Genomic DNA, 18629 nt, shown 5'->3' with positions numbered 1-18629 from the left:
GTTGTTCTTCCCAATTTACAGATAGAGACTGAAACATGAGGTTTGGGTATGGGGGAGGTAGAGAACATCACCTTTCTAGATCATCAAAGAATCTAAGCATTTTTATGGCTAGAAGGACCCTCAGATAGCTTCCTGTTCAACTTCTCTATATACAGCTGGGGAAATTGAGGCCCAGAGAGGGGAAGCAATGTGCCCAAGGCCATACCACAGAGCCTGGGCTAGAGTGTGGATGGGCTACACTGTGGTCTTGCTCCATCCCCCTAGCACAAGTTGGCTTCCTCTCACTCCAGGGGACACATCTCAACTCCTGTTAGTCTTAACCATGCCCAGCACTCTTCACAATGCTCTGTCTTCCTCCGTGAGAAACAGACATAGCAAGGACCAATACAAAGGATGGAGGAGTAGATCAGAGTTGTAACAATTGATCCCAGGTCCAGCCAAGTAATCATCAATCTTCCCATGGTACAGATGAGGCAACTGAGGCATGTGGGCTGCAGCCCAGGAATAGTGGTAGATTCAAGGATCAGCTTTTGAATTGCTTCATTCCTTCCCCATAAGTCGTATCCCCTCCTATCCTCTGGCAACAGGAAGCACCCCCAGGGACAACAAACTCCACTCCCTGGGTCCAGAATGAAAGACAATGCTTGTAAGTAAATGAACTACAAAAGGCTCCCCCAACCTTCCCCCACCTTCCACATGCTGCCATCTCTCCCCTAGGACCTGGGTGAGGGCAGCTGGTGGGGAGAGCATCCCCCTGGAGCCAGAGCACTGGCTCAAGAACAGCTGGGGGAAAGATACCGCCAGATTTTAAGTTCTCCTAGGGAGCTCTTATCTACTTCCCCACATACTGGCCTACCAAGGAGAGGTCCTGGAGGCTGTCTCAGGGCCTAAGAGGTTAAAAATCCCCAGATTAGGGGAAGGGATAGTTAGGGATTTGGGGAAGGTCATGTACACACTATTATGTTTAAAATGGATAATCAACAAGGACCTTAATTCTGCTCAATGTTATGTGCCAGCCTCGATGGGAGGGAGGTTTGGGGGAGAATGGATGCATCTATATGGATGGCTGAGTTCCCTCCCTGTTCACCTGACTACCACAACATTGTTAATCAGCTAGACCCCAATACAAAAAGAACAAGTTTAACGTTTGGGGGAAAAATCCCCAAATTACTCTGAAGATGGAACTTCAGTAACCTCATGCACACAGGTACCCACCCCACAGATAGACACAGAAATACACACAGCAACATGCCAGTCAGCACACTGGCATACAGTGACACACATAAGCACTGACTCACTGACTGTCCCACGGGTCAACAGAGCTAACGTGGGATGCTTCTCCCTCAAGACATGCAAAGATACACACACACCGCCTCTGCCAGAAGCCCACGGCATTCCAGATTCACATCCAATTTGCACACACACCTGCACAGCCAACACTGGGAGCTTTATTTTACTTCAGTATGCAGGAGCTTGGAAATGGGAACAGGAAGACTGAACAGTCGCCTTGAGATAAGAGAGAAAGCCATCTTATTTTCAGGCTGGGGGATGGGGAATGGCAGGAGAGAAAGCAAAGGGAGAGGAATTAGGAGCCTACAGCCCCTCCCCCTCTCACCTGATGAGCAGTAAGCACGTACTAAATGCCCAGCTGAGCGCTTGGCAGTCAGAACACAAAGGTAAAAGGATGAGGTCCCTGCCCTGGATATGTAAGAGACACACAAATAAATAACTTCCATCCACTGGGACATGTGCTATAATGGTGCACTGGGTGGGCAGAAGAGGAATGTCTGCCTCTGCCTAGAAGTGAGAGAAAGTGAAAAAGAGTTTCAGAAAAGGTTAAATGAGCTATAACTTACAGAGTGAGTAGGAGTTTCCCTGGCTAATGGAGGTGGGGAGAACAGGGACAGGTATACCAGGAGCAGAGGAGGGGAGATGTTGAATGACCAACTAAAGGGTTTGCCATTTATCCTACAAATGATGGGGGTGTTTATGAACAGGAAGCAGGCAGACCAGTGAGGAGGCTGGGGTCATGGCCACATGAGAGATGATGGATGTTTGGAGCAAGGTGATGATGTCAGGAGAGATGTGGCCAGATTCAGGATGAGTTTTGAAGGAAGTGACCAAGACATGAGGACCACTCAGATCTTGCAGGAGGAGAAAAGGAGGCATTGATGGCTCCCAGAGTTCTGACTTTTAAATCTGTAAGAATGGGAAGAACATCACTGAAAATGAGAAAAGGGACAGACATTATGGGAAAGATGAAGAAAGGAAAGAGCCCCCCATAATCCGAGTGACCACATTCAGGATGCGGTTGGTTCACGGGACTGGAGCCCTGTGGAAATTTAGGCCTCAGCTTGGTCATTTATTCAATGCAGAGGTTCGCCAGATAAAACCCCTAAAAGGGTTTTTGGTGCTTAAGTTTGCTGGGGTCAGGGTGAGCTCACCTGCGGCTCAGCAGCGACCCCTGGTGGCCCGAGGAGGCTCATCCTCCCCACGTTGGGGCCACTTGAAGCGAATTCTCCACATTCCTCCCAGACCTTAGAGGCATAAGGGGACCCCTGCGGAGAAGACTGCGTGTGCATCCAGGATGCTTATTCTTCACCGAAGCCTAGAAGGATCCCTTCCCTCCTCTCTCATCTGTACCCTGTATGTAACCTCCTTTATGAGGCCACCGCGATGGGTCCTCCAGGAAGATGCCCCTGCTCCCGCCAGAGCTGGCTCTACCCACCGCTTGTGGAACTGGAGCAGAGGGAGCTAAGTGAATCCCCGCAGGGACAGGACTAGCATCCCCACGGATTGCGCACAGGATCTTAGCTGCCCGGGGTCCCAAACTTCTCTCTCCTGTCTTCTTTCCGGGATCTCCAAGGAGCTGTCCCCGACGCCTCTTGGGGCACTAAGGATTGGAGACCTAGCGACCTGGGCTCATGTTTCTTCCCTCCGTTGACTCCACCCCTACACTACTGGCCCGAATCCTTTCGTCTCTGGTCCCGCCCTTTTCTGTCCGCAAACCAGGATGGTCTTGCCTCCTCCCATTGGCTCTGGACCCACACGGCCCGCCCTCTCCCTCTAGCCCCGCCCCCTACCCAAGATGGCTCAGCCCCCGAGGCCCTAGCCTTCGTATCATAAGGCCCGCCCCCTCGCCCCTCGCCCCGCCCCCTACCCGAGATGACCCCGCCCCCTGACTGCGCCCCGGCTCAGCTCCCGAGGCCCTAACCTCTGTATCATAAGACCCGCCCCCTCCCCTCTAGCTCCACCCTCTTCCGTGTGTCCCCGCCCACCTCGAATCTGGCCCCTCCCCTCACCATTGCTCCTGCAGCCCTCCTCGGTCTCCCAGCGCCCAGCTCCTCTCCCTTCTCCGGCCTTCCGAGGGGACCGACCCTCTCCCCACCGGTCCCAGTCCCTCCCCTCCCAACCAAAGGCCCGCTCGCCGTGGCCCCGCCCCTGCCTCGCCCCGCCCACCCAACAAGCCCCGCCCCCGCGGCCTCTACCTTTGGCGTCTTCCCCCGAGAGGCGGCGGCGGAGGTCTGCGGCTGAAGGCCGGTGGGGCCTCGGGTCCGAGGTCCCGGCGGTCCCCGCGGGGGGCAGCGACGTGACGGTGAACCTGCGGCTCATGGTGCGGAGAGGCGCCGGGCGGCCGCGGAACCGGCCCGGATCGCACAAGTGGCCGCAACCCGGCTCCGGGAGGCAGAAGGAGCGGATTCCCCCTCCCCGCCGGCCGCCCCCCGCCGGCCGCAGCGCCGCGCAGGGTCCTAGTGCCCGCCGGGCTGTGTGCCTCCGTGTCTGGCCACGTGGCTCTGGGGCCTTGGGCCCTCAATTCCACTGGAAGCTCTTTAGGATCCAACCCGCTGCTGAGAGCCACCCCGGCACCAGGTGTCCCCGTGTGTGGCTCCTGGAGCTCGGGTTCTCCTCGTCTAGGTCAGGGCTTCCCTGCTGGCTCGGACGGTAAAGCATCTACCTGCAATGCAGGAGACCTGGGTTCGATCCCTGGGTCAAGAAGATCCCCTAGAGAAGGGAATGGCTACCCACTCCAGTACTCTTGACTGGAAAATCCCATGGACGGAGGAGCCTGGTAGGCTACAGTCAGTAGGGTTGCAAAGAGTCCGACAGGACTGAGCGACTTCACTTTCAGGTCTCCTAAACTGGATTTCATTCACTCAATACATCTTGATCGCGCCCCTGCGGCACTGTTTGGGGCACTGGGGATACAGCATCGGATGAGATGGACTGGCTTCCTGTCCTCGTGGGGCTTACATTCTAATGAGTGAGAGGAGAAAGATTACAAGTGAGCAAATGAATAGACAGGACAATTTGAGATTGTGGTATATGTTAAGAAGACAAGGTGGGGTCAAGGGATAATGATTAGGGGGAAGGACTACTTTAAGGGATGGAGTAAGAAGACCTTTCAGAAGATGTGGTATTTGACTTGAGCCCTCACAGATGAGAAGGAGCCAGCTAAGCAAAGGTCTGGGGGAAGAGCCCTCTAGCAGAGAAAATAGCAAGTGCAAGGGCTCTAGGACAGTTCAGGGAGCAAGAGGGCCAGTGTGTCTGGAGCAGAATGAGTGGAGAGGCGAGCAATGGGGCAGAGATGAGGTGGGGGAGAGGAGAGCAGATCATACTGTGACTTGAAGGCTTTGTCGAAGAGTCTGGATTCTTATCTATAAGAGAAGCCATGGGAAGTTTCTGAGTAGGGGAGCAATGTGCTGTGGCTTACATGTTAACAGGGTCACTCTGGCTGCGGGGTGAGGACTCAGCTAAGGGCACGAGTGGAAGCTGGGAATCTAACTAGGAGGCGCCTGCAACTACCAGCTAAGAGGCGATGATCGCCAGGCTGGGGCGGTGGCAGTCCAATTCCGGATACATTTTGGAAGTAGAAACCTACATGACCCTCTGCTGGATTGTATGTTGCATGTAAAGGAAAGAGGAGTCAGGGAGGGCTCCTGGACTCTCATGCACTGCTGGTGGGAGTCGAGTTGGGCAAAATCACTTTGGAAAATTGTTCAGTCAGCTAAAGCTGAGCTTAGACATGCCTGTCTACTCAGCAATTCCACTCAGAGGTTTGTGCCCCAAAGAAGTGACAGCTCCTGTTCACCAAAAGACATTGACAAGATTGTTCATAGCAGCATTATTCATGATAACCTCAAACTGAAAGTTACCCAAGTGCCCATCAACAGTAAAGTGGACAAATAAGTAGTGGTACGTTCATAGAGTGAGGACCATAGTGGGAATGAACAATCTTACAATTCGCAAACAATGTGGATAAAATATCATATGGAACAAAAGCCAGACACAAAAGAGTGTGTTTGTTGTTCTTTCACTAAGTCGTGTTCAACTCTGTGACCCCATGGACTGCAGCATGCCTGGCTTCCCTGTCCTTCACCATCTCCTAGAATTTTCTCTCAAGAGTCTTCTCCAACACCACAGTTCAAAAGGGGTGAGGAGGTAGTGATTAAAAAGGGGCATGAGGAAGTTTTTAGGGTGCTCAGAATATTTTATTTCTTGATTTGGATGTTAATGAGACAGTCATGTTCAGTTTGTGAAGATGTATTGAAATGTACACTTATGAAGGGTCTACCTGTCTGTATGTTTGTTACATTAGAGCAATTTTCTCAACTTGTGGCATTGTTGCCCACCAAGGAACAGTTGGCAATATCCAGAGACATTTTTGGTTGTCGCAACTGGAGGAGGGTGGTACTAGCAATCCAGTGGGTAGAGGCTACATGGCCTTGAGCAACAGATTCACCATCATGTCCCGTCACTTGCCTGTATGTTAGGGCCCACAAGAGAGGGAGGAAGACTTACCCTGAATGGGTCTAGCATCTGTCCATGGATCCCAATACCTCCTGGAGGAAGATGTCAAGCCTCCCACAATGTATGGACCGTCTCCCACAACAAAGAATAATTCAGTTCAAATTGTCAGTAGTGCCAAGGATGAGAAATTGTGTGCCGGGATAAGGAGCTTAACAGGTCCCAAGATTTTAGGGCTATCAGGTGTTACATTTGATTGAGGGCAGATGATGTTGTCTTTTATTAACGTGGTTGACTACCCATGGATGAGTGTGTTTGGAAGGTGGAGCCCAAGAGCTCAGTTGAAACAGGTAGGCTGAGATGCCTCTTTGGCACCTAAGGATCATGTGGAGTCGGCAGTCGAACATCTGAGAGTTCAGGGGAGAGGGTAAGGCTGGGGGTGTACGTTACAGAATCTTTAGCAGAGAGATGCTATTTAAAGCTGCGGGATTAGAAGAGATCACAAAGAATGAGTGTACACAGAGAAGACTTCAAGGGATTGAACACAAGGGCATGCCATCATTTAGAGGTTGGAAAGCAGGAGATCTAGCCAGTGAGAGAGGAAGAGAACGCAGAGAAAGGGCTGACCCAGAGACCAAGTGAAGCAAAATTTCAGGAAGAAAAGGCATTATTCACTGAGTCCAACAAGCCAAGAGATGGTATGAAATGAGCCCAGAGAAGTACCTACTGCATCCGGCTAAGGAAGATCATAGGTGTTAAAAAGAGTGATTTCAGTGGAGGAGTGGAGTGGGAACTAGGCTGCAAACAACTGAGGCGAAAATGGGAGACAGTCTAGACTGTACTTTGGGGAAGTTTTCCTGTAGTTGGGAGTGGGGAATAGAGAAATGGAACAGAACTGAGAGAGAGAGGTCCAGAGAGATTTTAAACAGGTGATATTAAGGAACGTTTGTATTCCAATGGGAGTGGATCATTCCTGAGTGAGAATTAGGAGAGAGGGCCCCACCCACAGGAATCTTAGGAGAAAGTTGTCTAAAGCCCTCTTTAAACTCCCACTTGACCCTGGGTGTGGACGATGATCAAAGTTGACCAAGGCCATCACCTCCACTCACCTGCAACAACCCTTCGGTCAAGTTCCTCTGCTTCCCTAGAAGATCAAATCCATCCTCCTCAGCCTGCCACTTCAACCTTCTCTCATGTAGCCCAGACCACCCATCCCTATTTCAACCATTCCAGAACCCTCTCTGCTCAAACCACACGTTAGAGTTCTGAGCCATTTCTAGTTGCCCCAAATGCCCTCTTTATTGGAAGGGCTGATGCTGAAGCTGAAACTCCAATACTTTGGCCACCTGGTGCAAAGAACTGACTCATTTGAAAAGTCCCTGATGCTGGGAAAGCTTAAAGGCAGGAGGAGAAGGTGACGAGCAAGGATGAGATGGTTGGACAGCATCACCGACTCAATGGGCATGAGTTTGAGCAAGCTTCAGGAGTTGTTGATGGACAGGGAAGCTTGGCGTGCTGCAAGTCCATGGGGTCGCAAAGAGTCAGACACGACTGAGTGACTGAACTGAACTGAAATGCCCTCTTGCTTTTTCTCTCCTCCCAGCTTTTGCCCCAAGAGCTCACATTCCAATCCCAGGGTCATCACTTACCAGCTCAGAGAGTGCAGGTGAGCTATGTAATTCTGTGCCAGCAGTTACCTCATTTATAAAGCGGGGGAAGGAGTGATGGCAATAGTAATAGTACCTCTAAGAGCAGTACAACTCTCATAGAGTTGTGGGGTTTTTTTAAACTTTTTATTTTATGTTGGAGTATAGCTCATTAACAATGTGATAGTTTCAGGTGGACAGCAAAGAGACTCAGCCATACATATTTATGTATCCATTCTCTCATAGGGTTGTTTTAAGGACTGGCTGTGTTAACACACCAAAGCATGTGCAACAGTGCCCGGAATATAGTCAGTGCTGTCCTAGGAGTAATTCCTATCATCATGTACGTCACTGGATTTTCTGTATCCACTGCCTTAGATCTGCGTACTTAGGTTGTTGCCAGTGTCTCAGTCTCTGAACAGTGATGCAGCTTACATTCATCTAGGTGTTGTTTTGTGCACACATGGCTGAGGGTCAGAGAGTAGGAACATATTTAGGCTTGATGGTTAAGACAGTCCTCCTTGCCCAGGAAGAAACTCTTGCTCACCTTTCCAGATTTAGTTCAAGCTCAGATGTCATCTTGGCTGAGAAATGTTTCCTGACTGTAACCACAACATGCAGAGTCACACACACACACACAGACACACACACACACCCCATTATTCTAGAATAAAGGGTCACACCTGCAAGTGTGATGCCACCCCCACCAGCTACAGAATCATCACTTATAACTATGGTGGACTTTCTGAGAATGGAGATGGAGTTTGGAGCCTGCATTTTAAACAAGTTTTGAGGGCTCTCATGCACCTGAGAATTTGAGGGCTACTGAGAGGTCCTTGAGGAGAGAAATGTAGTTCAACTCATTTCTCTATCCCCAGGGCCCAGCACAAGGCCCAGCTCCATGTAAGGGCTCAATAAATGTTTGATGAATGAATATTAGGCTGGCCATTTCCTCAGCTATAAAATAGGAATAATTTCGTTATACCTTCCTAATAGGAAGGATTGAACGTTAATATTTATGAAGTGTTTTAGAACACCGCCTGGCGTATTGTAAGCTCTCTGCTAGTTACATACGTACATGCAGGCATGCATACCATACATAAATCTGCTCCTCAAGGTTAAAGAATCCACATTTATTAAAAACATTCTAACAAGAAAGGAAGGTGGGAAGAGAGGGCCCAGCCCACCTCCCCTCCTCGTCGTCCTTCAGAACAGATCCACTAGTTGGGATCCGGCAGACTGGCTCATTCCCTATTGCGAGGGTCCCGGAGGGGGCCTCCACTGCAGTGCTGAAGCAGGCTTGGGAGCCCTAGTCCTCGGGGCATTTCAGGAGGTCGAAGGTCACGTAGCCCACATAGTCCACCCGATTCACCTCATTCCAGGAATTCACGCGCCAGAAGAAGTGATCCTGGCAGAAGTAAGCTTTCTCTGCAAGGGAGAAAATGGACCAACAGGGGTGATTCCAGCTCTCCCCCACACATGGACACCAACAGGAGTGTGGTCTTTACAGTCTCGCTTCCTGCCCTTTTGAAATCTTCCCAAGGTTTCCATAAGACATGTCTGTTCCCCACCCCACCCCGGAGATACTGGAGGGCACAGACCTCCATGTCCAAGGCACACACAGGGCCTGGCACACAGTCGATACTCGGAACAATTCATTCAACAAATCCCACTCATCCATCCAACATTCATCACGCCAAGCACTGTTAGAGGCACTGTTACAGCAGAGGGAAAATGCAGGCATGATCTCAGTTCTTTGGGTGCTTACATGCAGGTGGGGTAAGACATATGATTAACAAGCAAATGCATAAGTAAAGGAGATTGGTTTTGACAATAGGGAAAGCGATGAAGGAAATGTAAGTGAGCAGTCGAGTGAATTGATAATGAGGGCCAGAGAAGGCCTCTCTGAAGAGGTGGCCTGAGTGCTGAGACCCGAAGGCTGAGAGGGAGGCATCCCAGTGACAATCTGGGGAAAAAACCTTCCAGGCAGAGCGAACAACTGGCACAAAGGCCCTAAGCTGGGAATGACCTTGATGTGTGCAAAGAACAGCCAGAGGCTGGTGTGAGTGGAGCAGAGCAAAGGGGATGACAGGAGTAGGGGGAGGGGGTGGGGAGGGGGGAGGAGAGGGGTCAGATCAGGTTGTGTTAGTTCCTTCGACCTTGCATGCCCTCCCCCTCCTAGCCCCTCCCTCCTCTCAGAAAATATATTTGAAGGTATTGAGACAACCAGCGTGGCTTGGACTAGGGCATCTGCAAAGGAGGTTGTAAATATTTTGGAGGCTGAGTCAACAGCAGTTGTCTGCTGATTGGGGGTGAGCAGTAGGAAAGAGAATGAAAGGGTTAACTCCAGCTACCATCCCCATTTTACAGATGGGGAAACTGAGGCTCTGTGAATAGCAGTGACTTGCCCAAAGTCACACACACACATCTATGAAATGTCTTATTTATCACTGTATCCCCAGTGGCAGCATGGTGCCTAGCATATTACAGGCACGTGATAAATATGGTCTAATAGAGCCTCCATGCAAACCAGGTGTCCTGTGCTATAGGGGAAAGAGCTTCCAGCTGGGAAGCAGGAAATCTGGATTCTAGTTCTGGTTGTGGCCCTGTGTCATCAAATGGTCTGGGAAGATCCCTGCCTCTGCAGGGAACTCATCACTACGGGGCATTTGCCTCAGTCTCCACCAGCTTTTTCTTTCTGGCTGGGAATTTGACCAATCACTAAGGCAGGGGCTTCCCTGGTGGCTCAGATGGTAAAGAATCTGCCTGCAATGTGGGAGACCCGGGTTCAATCCCTGGATGGGGAAGATCCCCTGGAGAACAGAATGGCTACCCACTCCAGTATTATTGCCTGGAGAATTCCATGGACAGAGGAGCCTGGCGGGCTACAGTCCGTGGGGTCACAAAGAGTCAGACACGACTGAGCGACTAACAACACAGGGTAGGGGAACCTACCGTGTGAGGTATCTCTGGGAGGGATCCTCCCCCTGACCCTGGCTCTCAGCCCTCACCTTGGTACTGAAAGATGTCGTGCGTGCTCATGGGCACCCCGGGGAACATCTGGTCCACGGGGGTGACGCTCTGGGGATCCACCTTCTGTGTCTTCACGTCGAACCTGCAGGACGGCACCGAGGAGACAGATGCTGAGTCGGCCGGCAGTCGGAAGGCGCCCGGGCTCCCCCTGCTGGCGGTCCCCGGGAATCTCACCTCCAGAAGCTCTGCCCACTGAACAGCAGCACCTTACCCCCAGGGCGCGGGAGGGCCCCGGTGACCTGGGCCACTTCCGGGCCCAGGCCCAACTTGTCCAGACGCCTCGGGCCTAGCACCGACGCGCCTTTGTACACCCACACTTGGCGCCCTGCCGGAGAAAGGCTCACATCGGTCTGGGGCAGGGAGTGGGGTACACACCCCCTTTGAATGTCAAGAGAGAACGCAGCGAGGCCTTTCCGCGCCAGGCGTGCCCGCAGTCTCCGTGCCCAAGGAGCAAAGCCCCTCGGTAGGACTGCGCCAGGGTGCTGTGAGGAGGGCTGAAATTCAGCCCTGCTAAATATCAGGGCTTCCCTAGTGGCTCAGACGGTAAAGAATCTGCCTGCAATGAGGAATACCCGGGTTCGGTCCCTGGGTGGGGAAGATCTCCTGGAGAAAGAAATAGCAACCCACTCCAGTCTTCTTGCCTGGAGAATCTCCATGGACAGAGGAACCTGGTGGGCTACAGTCCACAGGGTCGCAAAGAGTCGGACACGACTTAGCGACCAAGCACAGCACAGGGGAGGAAGAAAGACGGAAACTAACCAGAGAAGAAGAAAATCTTCTTGGTGAGCGGATCCTCAAAGGCGGAGTCCAGCTTGCCGGGCAGCGCAGGCCACGTTCTCTTGACAAGGAAGGGACCCTGCACCCGGCGGCCCCCTCGCTCAGAGAGTCGCCAGTACTTCCTGGGGACGCGAAAAAGGAGGGGCGGGGCACTGAGCCTGGAACCGACGGCCAGTGGGCGGGGAGACACAGGCAGGTCCCGCCTCCAAGCCCCCGCCCACGACCGCGCGGCCCCGCCCCTCACCCAGCCTTGAAGAAATGCAGGCGGTTCCCGATCTCCGCGATGGCGTCGAAGATGTCCACGTTGCAGACGTCCTCCGCTGGATCCGGGGACTCCGTCGGGGCCGCAGAAGGGCCAGCCGTGGGAGGACCCGTGGGGCCAGCTGCCGGGGGCCCTGTGGGGCCAGTCGTGGGGCCCTCTGAGGGGCGGGCGGTGGGAGGCCCCGTGACGCAGACTGTGGGGGGAGCGGTGGGCTGGGGTTCGGCGGCGGTGGTGGTAGGAGGCCGTGGTTCAGGCTCAGGGCGAGGACCTGAAAAGAGATACCACGTAAGACAATCCCTGTTCCTGCATCTCTGTGCCTTTGGAGTATCTGCTCCCCTGTGCCTACCTGGAGGTCCCTGGCGCTCTCCCCACTTCAGATGTTGTAGCCTGCCTTCCCCCACCCCGGGCTGGCAGCTTCCTTTCACACACCCACCAGGCTGGTGGGAGAGAAACCTTTTTTGAGCTCTCAAACTGGGTGCCAAACAGTGCTGGGAGCTTTATAAACGCACATTAGTTCCTTCGATCTTCAGAAAGGGGGGGGGGGGAACCTATGAAGCAGATTCTTTAATATTTTCATTTTTTGACGCGGAAACATACTAATGATAATAAATGGTGATAATAATGAAACTATCAAACATTTATATGGTGCTTGCTATATGCCAGGCATTATTCTAACTCACGTAAGCCTCCTAACAACCCCATGAGGCAGGTGTTAGCCCCACTTTACAGATGAGGAAGTTGAGGGGTGAAGTAACCTATCCAAAGTCATCTAGCCGGATAGTGGCTGGACTGGCTTTTGAACCTATGTCCGTCTCACTCTAGAGTCCAGGTTCTTTATCACCATCTCCAAGCACTGACCTGGCAACAGGTACCCACCAGCCTCAAGAGCTCTCAAAGACAGATATCGGAGTCCTAACTCTCCCCTCCTCCCCATTCTCGGGGTGCTCCGAGCCGGCAGAACCTAGCCCTTCCCTCTCCTCCCTCTACCCCTGCCCCACGCCCTCACCATAAAGATGCTGGATGCCCTGAACATCGTCCCTATGCAGGGGGTGCTCCTCGGTGAATCTGTACATGGGGTACATGAGCGCCTCTGGCACGGAAGAGTGATCTAAGCCCAGCGCGTGGCCAAACTCGTGTGCGGCCACAAGGAACAGGCTGTATCCTGGACGAAAGAAGGGAGCCTGAGGTCGGAGCCCTGGACCGAGCTCCCAGCCCGGGGCATCCCTCCCCGTCACCACTGCCCTGGCTGAGGCCCCAGCCTCGGAACCTCGGCACCCCGCCCACCTTGATCCGGGCAGAAGCCCCACTTCTTGTCTTTGTCGAAGTTGGAGGTGGTGGCGCACCAGAGGTGCCCATCATTGCGACCCTCTGTGGTGCAGGCCGAATATTCCTTGCCCAGGAAGGTGAAGGGGAACACGCACAGCTCCCCCGCCGCGTTGCCCCCGGTCACCGTCGCATCGACTGGAGAGACCAGAATCTCGGGTGAGCCAAGTGGAGGCGGGGTGTTGGGGGGCAATGAAGAGCCGGGGACGGGCCAATCGAGAAGCTGGAGAAACTGGGAGGCTTATTTTAAAAGCCCAGGGGGAGTTGTGGGGCACAGCCGACATCTGGCTAGAATGATGGGCGGGGCCCGGGGATCGCAGACCTAGGACGAGGCTGCAAGCCTGGCTGAAAGGCCACGCCTCCGCGGATGCGGCGGCGGCGGCGGCATCTGGAGGGCTAGGGGAGAAGCTGCGTGACTGCAGGCAGCGTCGAGGCTGTCCTGAGCACCGACGGGAGCGGGAAGACAAACGGACGGGTGGAAGGGCCACGCTTGGGTACCAACTCGGAATGAGGGCGGGAGGCTGAATCAGGTAGGTGGGTCAGAGGTACCTCGGGTCGGGCAGAAGCCGTAGAGCTTGTCCTGGTCGTAGTTGGCGGTGGTGGCGCACCAGCGGTAGCCGTCGGAGCGGCCGTCGGAGGTACAGGCGGAGTAGGAGCGGCCCTCGAAGGTGAACGGGAAGACGCAGGGCTTGCCGTCCGCATTGCCGTCGTTGGTGTAAAGTCCTGGGAGGCCCGCACGATTAACTGAAGGTGCCGCGAGTTTACTGACCCACGAGCCTCCTGTGTCCACCTCCCCTTTCTCGCCTCGTCTCACAGAGGAGGGAACTGGGCCCAGAGAACAGGAGAGGGGTTCGCAGGCCACCCTCGGCATCAGTGGTAGAGCTGGGATTAAGAGTGGCAGAGCTGGGATTAAGAGCCAGCGCTCTGGACCCTCGGGAGGGTGGGCACTCACTCTCGCTGGGGCAGAAACCGAACTGGCGGTCGGCGTCGTAGTCGGCGGTGGTGCTGCACCAGAGAATGTCGTCGGAACGGCCGTCCGTGGTGCAGGCGGAGTAGGAGCGGCCCTCGAAGGTGAAGGGGAAGTGACAGGCGGCGCCCTTCGCGTTTCCGAAGTAGGTCGGAACCACTGCGGGAAAGGGGGACTGGGGTCAGGGGGACCGGTGATGCGCGTGATAGAAGGGAGTAGGGGCCAGGGCAGCTCGGGATCTCACCAACGCCTTTGCCCAGAGACCACAACTCTTCATCGTCGAAGTGAGCGTCTCCCTGAATGCCTGCGCCAGGAGGAAAGGCGTGTGCCAGGAGCCCATGCTTTCCATCGAAGGGATACCCATCTCCGTGCTCTGAAGAAGCGGGTGGAGAAGAGAGTGAGCCGCGTGCGGTTGCGCAGGTTGTGCACTCCCCAAGGGCGCTGGCCTAACTGCGGGCTAAAATCCGGCCTAAGAGCCGCTGTCCAACACTTGCTGTCCCAGTGCAGTGAGGTGTCGGTCAGGAGGGGGCGCCATAAGGGCGAGCGGCCGCCAGGGCTTCGGGGACAGGCAAGAGAAATCCAGGTCCAGGGCCCCCCTCTCATCTCTCTTTGATCCTCCCAACTCTGTCCCCATCTCAGATTCTCCCGGTTTCCCCCTTCTTCGCGTTCTCACCTCTAACACCAAACTGGATGACGATGTCGGCTTCGCGGCCGTACACTCGAGTAAAGGTGAGCGGCGTCACCGCGCTCCAGAGCGCGAAGGCGCGGGCAAAGGCGTCGTCAACCACGTCGCGCGGCAGGTCTTCCGAGTAGTTTTGGATCCTGGAGGGAAAAGGCAGTAGGACAGAGGGCAGAAGTGAGAGGCGGGAGCGGGGCCAGCAGCACCACCCGGTGTCTCCTAGACTTCAGATACACAGCGCTGCCTGCGCTCCACGCTTTCAGCTCGAAAGCACTTTCAGACGCATTTTTCTCTTTGGAGTCAGATGGCGAGGTCCATTTCCCCCCGATGGGGGAGACGGAGGCTCCGAGGGGGAGCCACTTGCCTCAAGGCGGGCACATTCAGAGAAAGCCATGGACTGGCCTAAGATGGGACGTATTCGCCAACGGGCGCCGCGCGGGGACCCGCCTCTCGCCACCCTCTGCGCCCCGCTCGCCCCCGCGGGGCCCCGCCGCGCACCAGTAGGTGATGTTGTGGTGGTGCCACTTGAGGTCGCCCTCAAAGGTCTGGAATCTGCCCAGGTCCGGGACGCCGCAGCGCGGGGCTCGCATGGCGTTCAGGGTGGTGCTGTCCAGCTCGCCAGTCTCGGGCAGGGACAGGCGCCGCTGGAGACGCAGCAGAGCTCGCCGCAGGGACTGGCCGTCCTCGCTCAGCTCTGCCCCCGGGGTGTAGCCATAGCGGTGCAGGTACTCCTGCGGAAGCAAGGGCAGAGATGCGGCGGGGCCCGCAGCCCGTCCTCTGCCTTACCGGGCAGGGGCTGCATCCCTCCCTGCTCTCAGGGACCAGCAACAGACAGTGTCCAGTACTCTGTACCCTGGATACCAGGGCTCATGCCCACCCCAAGAATCTCCCCTCCCTGTGGACATCCTCAGCTCCATTCCACTCCAGGATGCCCCTGTCCAGTGCCTCCCTCAGGGCCCCCTAGGGTTTACCCCTGTTAGCCCTCATCCCATCGCCACTCCAGAACCCTCCAGTGCCCCTTCCCCATTTCCCACTGCCCATCTAGGCAACCCTCATTAGCCTGTTTCCAGCAGTCCCTGTCCAGAATCTCCCAGTGCCCGTTCTCAGTGCTGTTCTCCAGAGGTGCCCATCACCTCCCCCCCACAACAAGCCCCAGAGTATCTCGTCTGAGACCCTGCGCCCCTCCTGGGACTCCTGGCCAGCCCTTCCCAACTCTAGATGGGGGAGTGTGCCTACCTCTGCCAGCTGCCTGTTGGTGAGGTTGGTTCGTCGTTCTCCCGGGAAGACCACGACGGTGGGCTGGCGTGGTCTGGGGGCAGCAGAGCAGCAGGCTAGCACCAGGAGCGCCAGGAGCAAGGGCTGCCGGGGGCTCATGGTGAGGATAGCAGTTGGTCTGGCTGCAGCCGCCCTCCTGGGGGCTTTAAAGAGGCTGTCAACTGAGTCAGTGACCCCGCCCCTCTCTGACAGGCCACTGGCAAGAGCTGACTCAGGACATGGCGTGTGTGTGTGTGTGTGTGTGTGTGTGTGTGTGTGTGTGTGAGTGTGTGAGTGTGTGTGTGTGTGTGTTGGGCAGTCCCAGCATGAGAAGGCAAGGCACGGGCTTACACCACCTCCCCCCCTCCCTCCTGCCCGCAGCCCCCATTGCCGAGTCAGGCAGGACCCCAGACCCAACAGGAAACCACAGGCCCACAAGGGAAGGATTGGGTTTTGCAAACTGCAGAGCTTGTGAGAACTGCATGAGAGGAAGGGGGGCAGGCAGGGCTGGCTGGAGGAGGCCTTGAGCCCTCCATCGGAAGACCCCCTAGAGATCAGCCTAAGGGAAAAGGATGGAAAGTTCCTGAGACTTCTGTCTGAACCAGACGATCCCCGCTTCCTGATCAGATGCCCTCCGTGGACCCTCCTCACACTCCCAGGCTCTGCCCTCTTCTCCCTGGAAGCCTGCCTTGACTCAGCTTCCTCTCCCTGCTCCACCTGGGGGCAGAAGGAGTGGGCTCCGCTTGGTGGAAATCGGGGAATTCCATGGAGACAATTCCTGGTCTTCAACAGACTGGATCCTTCAGAATAGCACAGCAGTTGGGGGGGGGGGGGGTGTGCAGCAGGTGGGGACGGTGGGAGTGTTGTGGCGTCTGGAAGCCAGCAGACATGGCCTCATTCCTTCAGTGCCTTGGGCAAATGTCTTCACCACTGTGAATCTGTTTCCTCGGCTGTAAAAAGGGGCCCTTTTGAACTTTACCCCTTTTCCATAGCCGGCTGGGTCCTGCCATTCAGGGCGGCAGCCCTCTCAGTGGTCTGCTATGTCCCAGGCCCTGGGGTACTTATTGTAGCTGAAGGCAGTGAGGTTGGGATGGGAGAGGAGGGTTTGGGCAGAGACTGGAGGGGTGGGGTGGGGTGGGGCAGGCCTGGCACATTCTGTGGCAGGGGTCCTGTTGTTGTTGTTTAGTCGCTCAGTTGTGGCCAGCTCTTTTGTGACCCCATGGACTGCAGCCCACCAGGCTCCTCTGTCCATGGGATTTCCCAGGCAAGAATACTGGAGTGGGTTGCCATTTCCTTCTCCAGGGGATCTTCCCTGCCCAGGGATCGAATCTGCTTCTCCTGCATTAGCAGGCAGGTTCTTTACCACTGAGCCACCAAGGAAGCCCAGAGGCCCTGTAATTACGTGTAAATATCTGTCCAGCGGGCTGCTGACTATATTCTCTATCCACTGATTTAGACTTCTCCACTTGGGGAGATGGTGTGTAATCATCTGATGATTTGTGTGGAAGAAAAGAAAAATCTGTATCCCCCACACTGCCTGTCAGTCAACTGAATAAATGTATGTGAGGTCCAAAAAATAAATAAATAAAAATACATTTAAAAGGGTTCTTTGTCCCTAAATTGATGTGGGGATGAGATCAAACACATAAAATACCTAGGACTGTGTATGTTGCAAATATTCAAGAGTTGGCTGTGATCACTTTTCATGATTTGGGCCAAAACCAGGAATCGGACTGGGAATCGGAAGAGGGGGGTCTTGGACTCTAATCTGCTGTGTGGCCTTGAAACAGAGCAGGACACTATGGTCCTTGCTGCTCCCCCACCACCCCCGCCTGCATGTCCTCAGCCTGCCTTTTGTCTGTGGAAAAACTTTAGCCAAAGAATAAGTTTAATCAGAAAAGTGAGAATATGCAGAAACAAAGGAAAGGAGACCAAATGATACTAGTTTAGTCATTAAACATGTCAGGGACCTTTAGTTTGTTCTCAAGGGCTACAGGTAATATTCTGAGCCATATCCTGTGAGCTGTCTTACAGATACTGAAACCGCCACCAGGTGAAAAGTTAACCACATGATGACCAGACGTAGCCATGACATCAGCTGCCACAGTTCCAAAAACTGGCCTCAAGAAATGGAAACAAATCGACCCTGGAGCTGAAGATGAACCGTACCTCAAAACAATCAAGGTGATGCCGGTCAGACCACCGATGACCAACGTCAAGATGACTGTCAGAGTTGACTATGCTGTTTCTGCATGTAGCCCCCTCCCTCAGCCTGTAAGAGTTCTTTGATTGTCAGTAGAGGGAAGTTGGCACAAACTCCAGCCCTAGTTATCACCCCTTATGCCAATAACCAGCAAACTCCTTCCCTCCCTTCTTCCCAGCCAGCCAGTGTGCAGCGAGATCTATATTTGCCTTCTTCAAAGCATTATTTGAGAAGGATGACAGCAACAATCTGACAAGTTGCTGTATTTAAAGGACTTACTACGTGCCAGGCACTTTATAGGCTTATCTCATAAGTCAGTCTCTGAGATGGAGACAGTTAACTTCCTTTATAGGAAAATTGAAGCCCTGGTGTTCACAGTGAATGAGCACCTGCTTTGGAATCACACTGTTCTGGTTTTAAGTCCCAGCTCTGCCATCTCCTGGCTGTGTGACCCTGGGCAAGTCATTTCACTTCCGAACCATAATAATAATGCAGTTTTTAGAGATTTACCATGTCGAGTACTCTGTTAAGTTCCTAATAAGCATCTCGTTTCATCCCCATCACTCTGTGAGGTAGGTTTAATGAGTACCCCTCCCATTTCTAGAGGAGGACGCTGAGGTTCAGAGTGGTTAAGGAACTTGGCTATGACCACACAGTGAGTTAATACATGAAATCGGGACTCAAGCCCAGGGCTATTTGGTTCTGAAAATTTTCATCTTTATTACCATTTATAGGAACTG

The 18629-nt window shown here is 54.1% G+C and overlaps 2 protein-coding genes across 3 annotated transcripts in view; both read right to left on the bottom strand.

Moving 5' to 3' along the window:
* SLC12A5 (solute carrier family 12 member 5) overlaps positions 1-3696 on the bottom strand; it is a 36733-nt gene extending 33037 nt beyond the window's left edge. For both annotated transcript variants that reach the window (XM_043479255.1, XM_043479256.1), the window contains exon 1: positions 3489-3696. In XM_043479255.1, coding sequence (XP_043335190.1) covers positions 3489-3612 — 124 coding nt within the window. In that variant the 5' untranslated portion in view covers positions 3613-3696. The remainder of the gene's footprint in view (positions 1-3488) is intronic.
* Positions 3697-8503: 4807 nt separating this feature from the next.
* Positions 8504-15837, bottom strand: MMP9 (matrix metallopeptidase 9). The gene is made up of 13 exons (XM_043480038.1): positions 15669-15837; positions 14931-15163; positions 14427-14575; positions 13998-14126; positions 13739-13912; positions 13336-13509; positions 12748-12924; positions 12470-12625; positions 11446-11731; positions 11184-11323; positions 10599-10749; positions 10403-10506; positions 8504-8819 (listed from the first exon to the last, which is right to left on the bottom strand). The coding sequence occupies exons 1-13, from the start codon at positions 15804-15806 to the stop codon at positions 8701-8703; spliced, it is 2130 nt and encodes a 709-aa protein (XP_043335973.1). The 5' UTR covers positions 15807-15837; the 3' UTR covers positions 8504-8700.
* Between the last annotated feature and the right edge of the window lie 2792 nt (positions 15838-18629).

The sequence above is a fragment of the Cervus canadensis genome, chromosome 10 (assembly GCF_019320065.1).
Source record: "Cervus canadensis isolate Bull #8, Minnesota chromosome 10, ASM1932006v1, whole genome shotgun sequence".
Classification (NCBI taxonomy): domain Eukaryota; kingdom Metazoa; phylum Chordata; class Mammalia; order Artiodactyla; family Cervidae; genus Cervus; species Cervus canadensis.
Note: the sequence above shows the minus strand (reverse complement) of the source record. Positions and strands in the feature narration are given on the sequence as shown.

Excerpts from the sequence above, each read along its gene's own strand:
- MMP9 (XM_043480038.1), bottom strand. The coding sequence starts at position 15,806 with ATGAGCCCCCGGCAGCCCTTGCTCCTGGCGCTCCTGGTGCTAGCCTGC. Across the intron at positions 11,732-12,469 it reads GGGCATCCAGCATCTTTATG|GTCCTCGCCCTGAGCCTGAA; the intron begins GTGAGGGCGTGG and ends ATCTCTTTTCAG. Across the intron at positions 11,324-11,445 it reads CTGCATTTCTTCAAGGCTGG|GAAGTACTGGCGACTCTCTG; the intron begins GTGAGGGGCGGG and ends TCGCGTCCCCAG.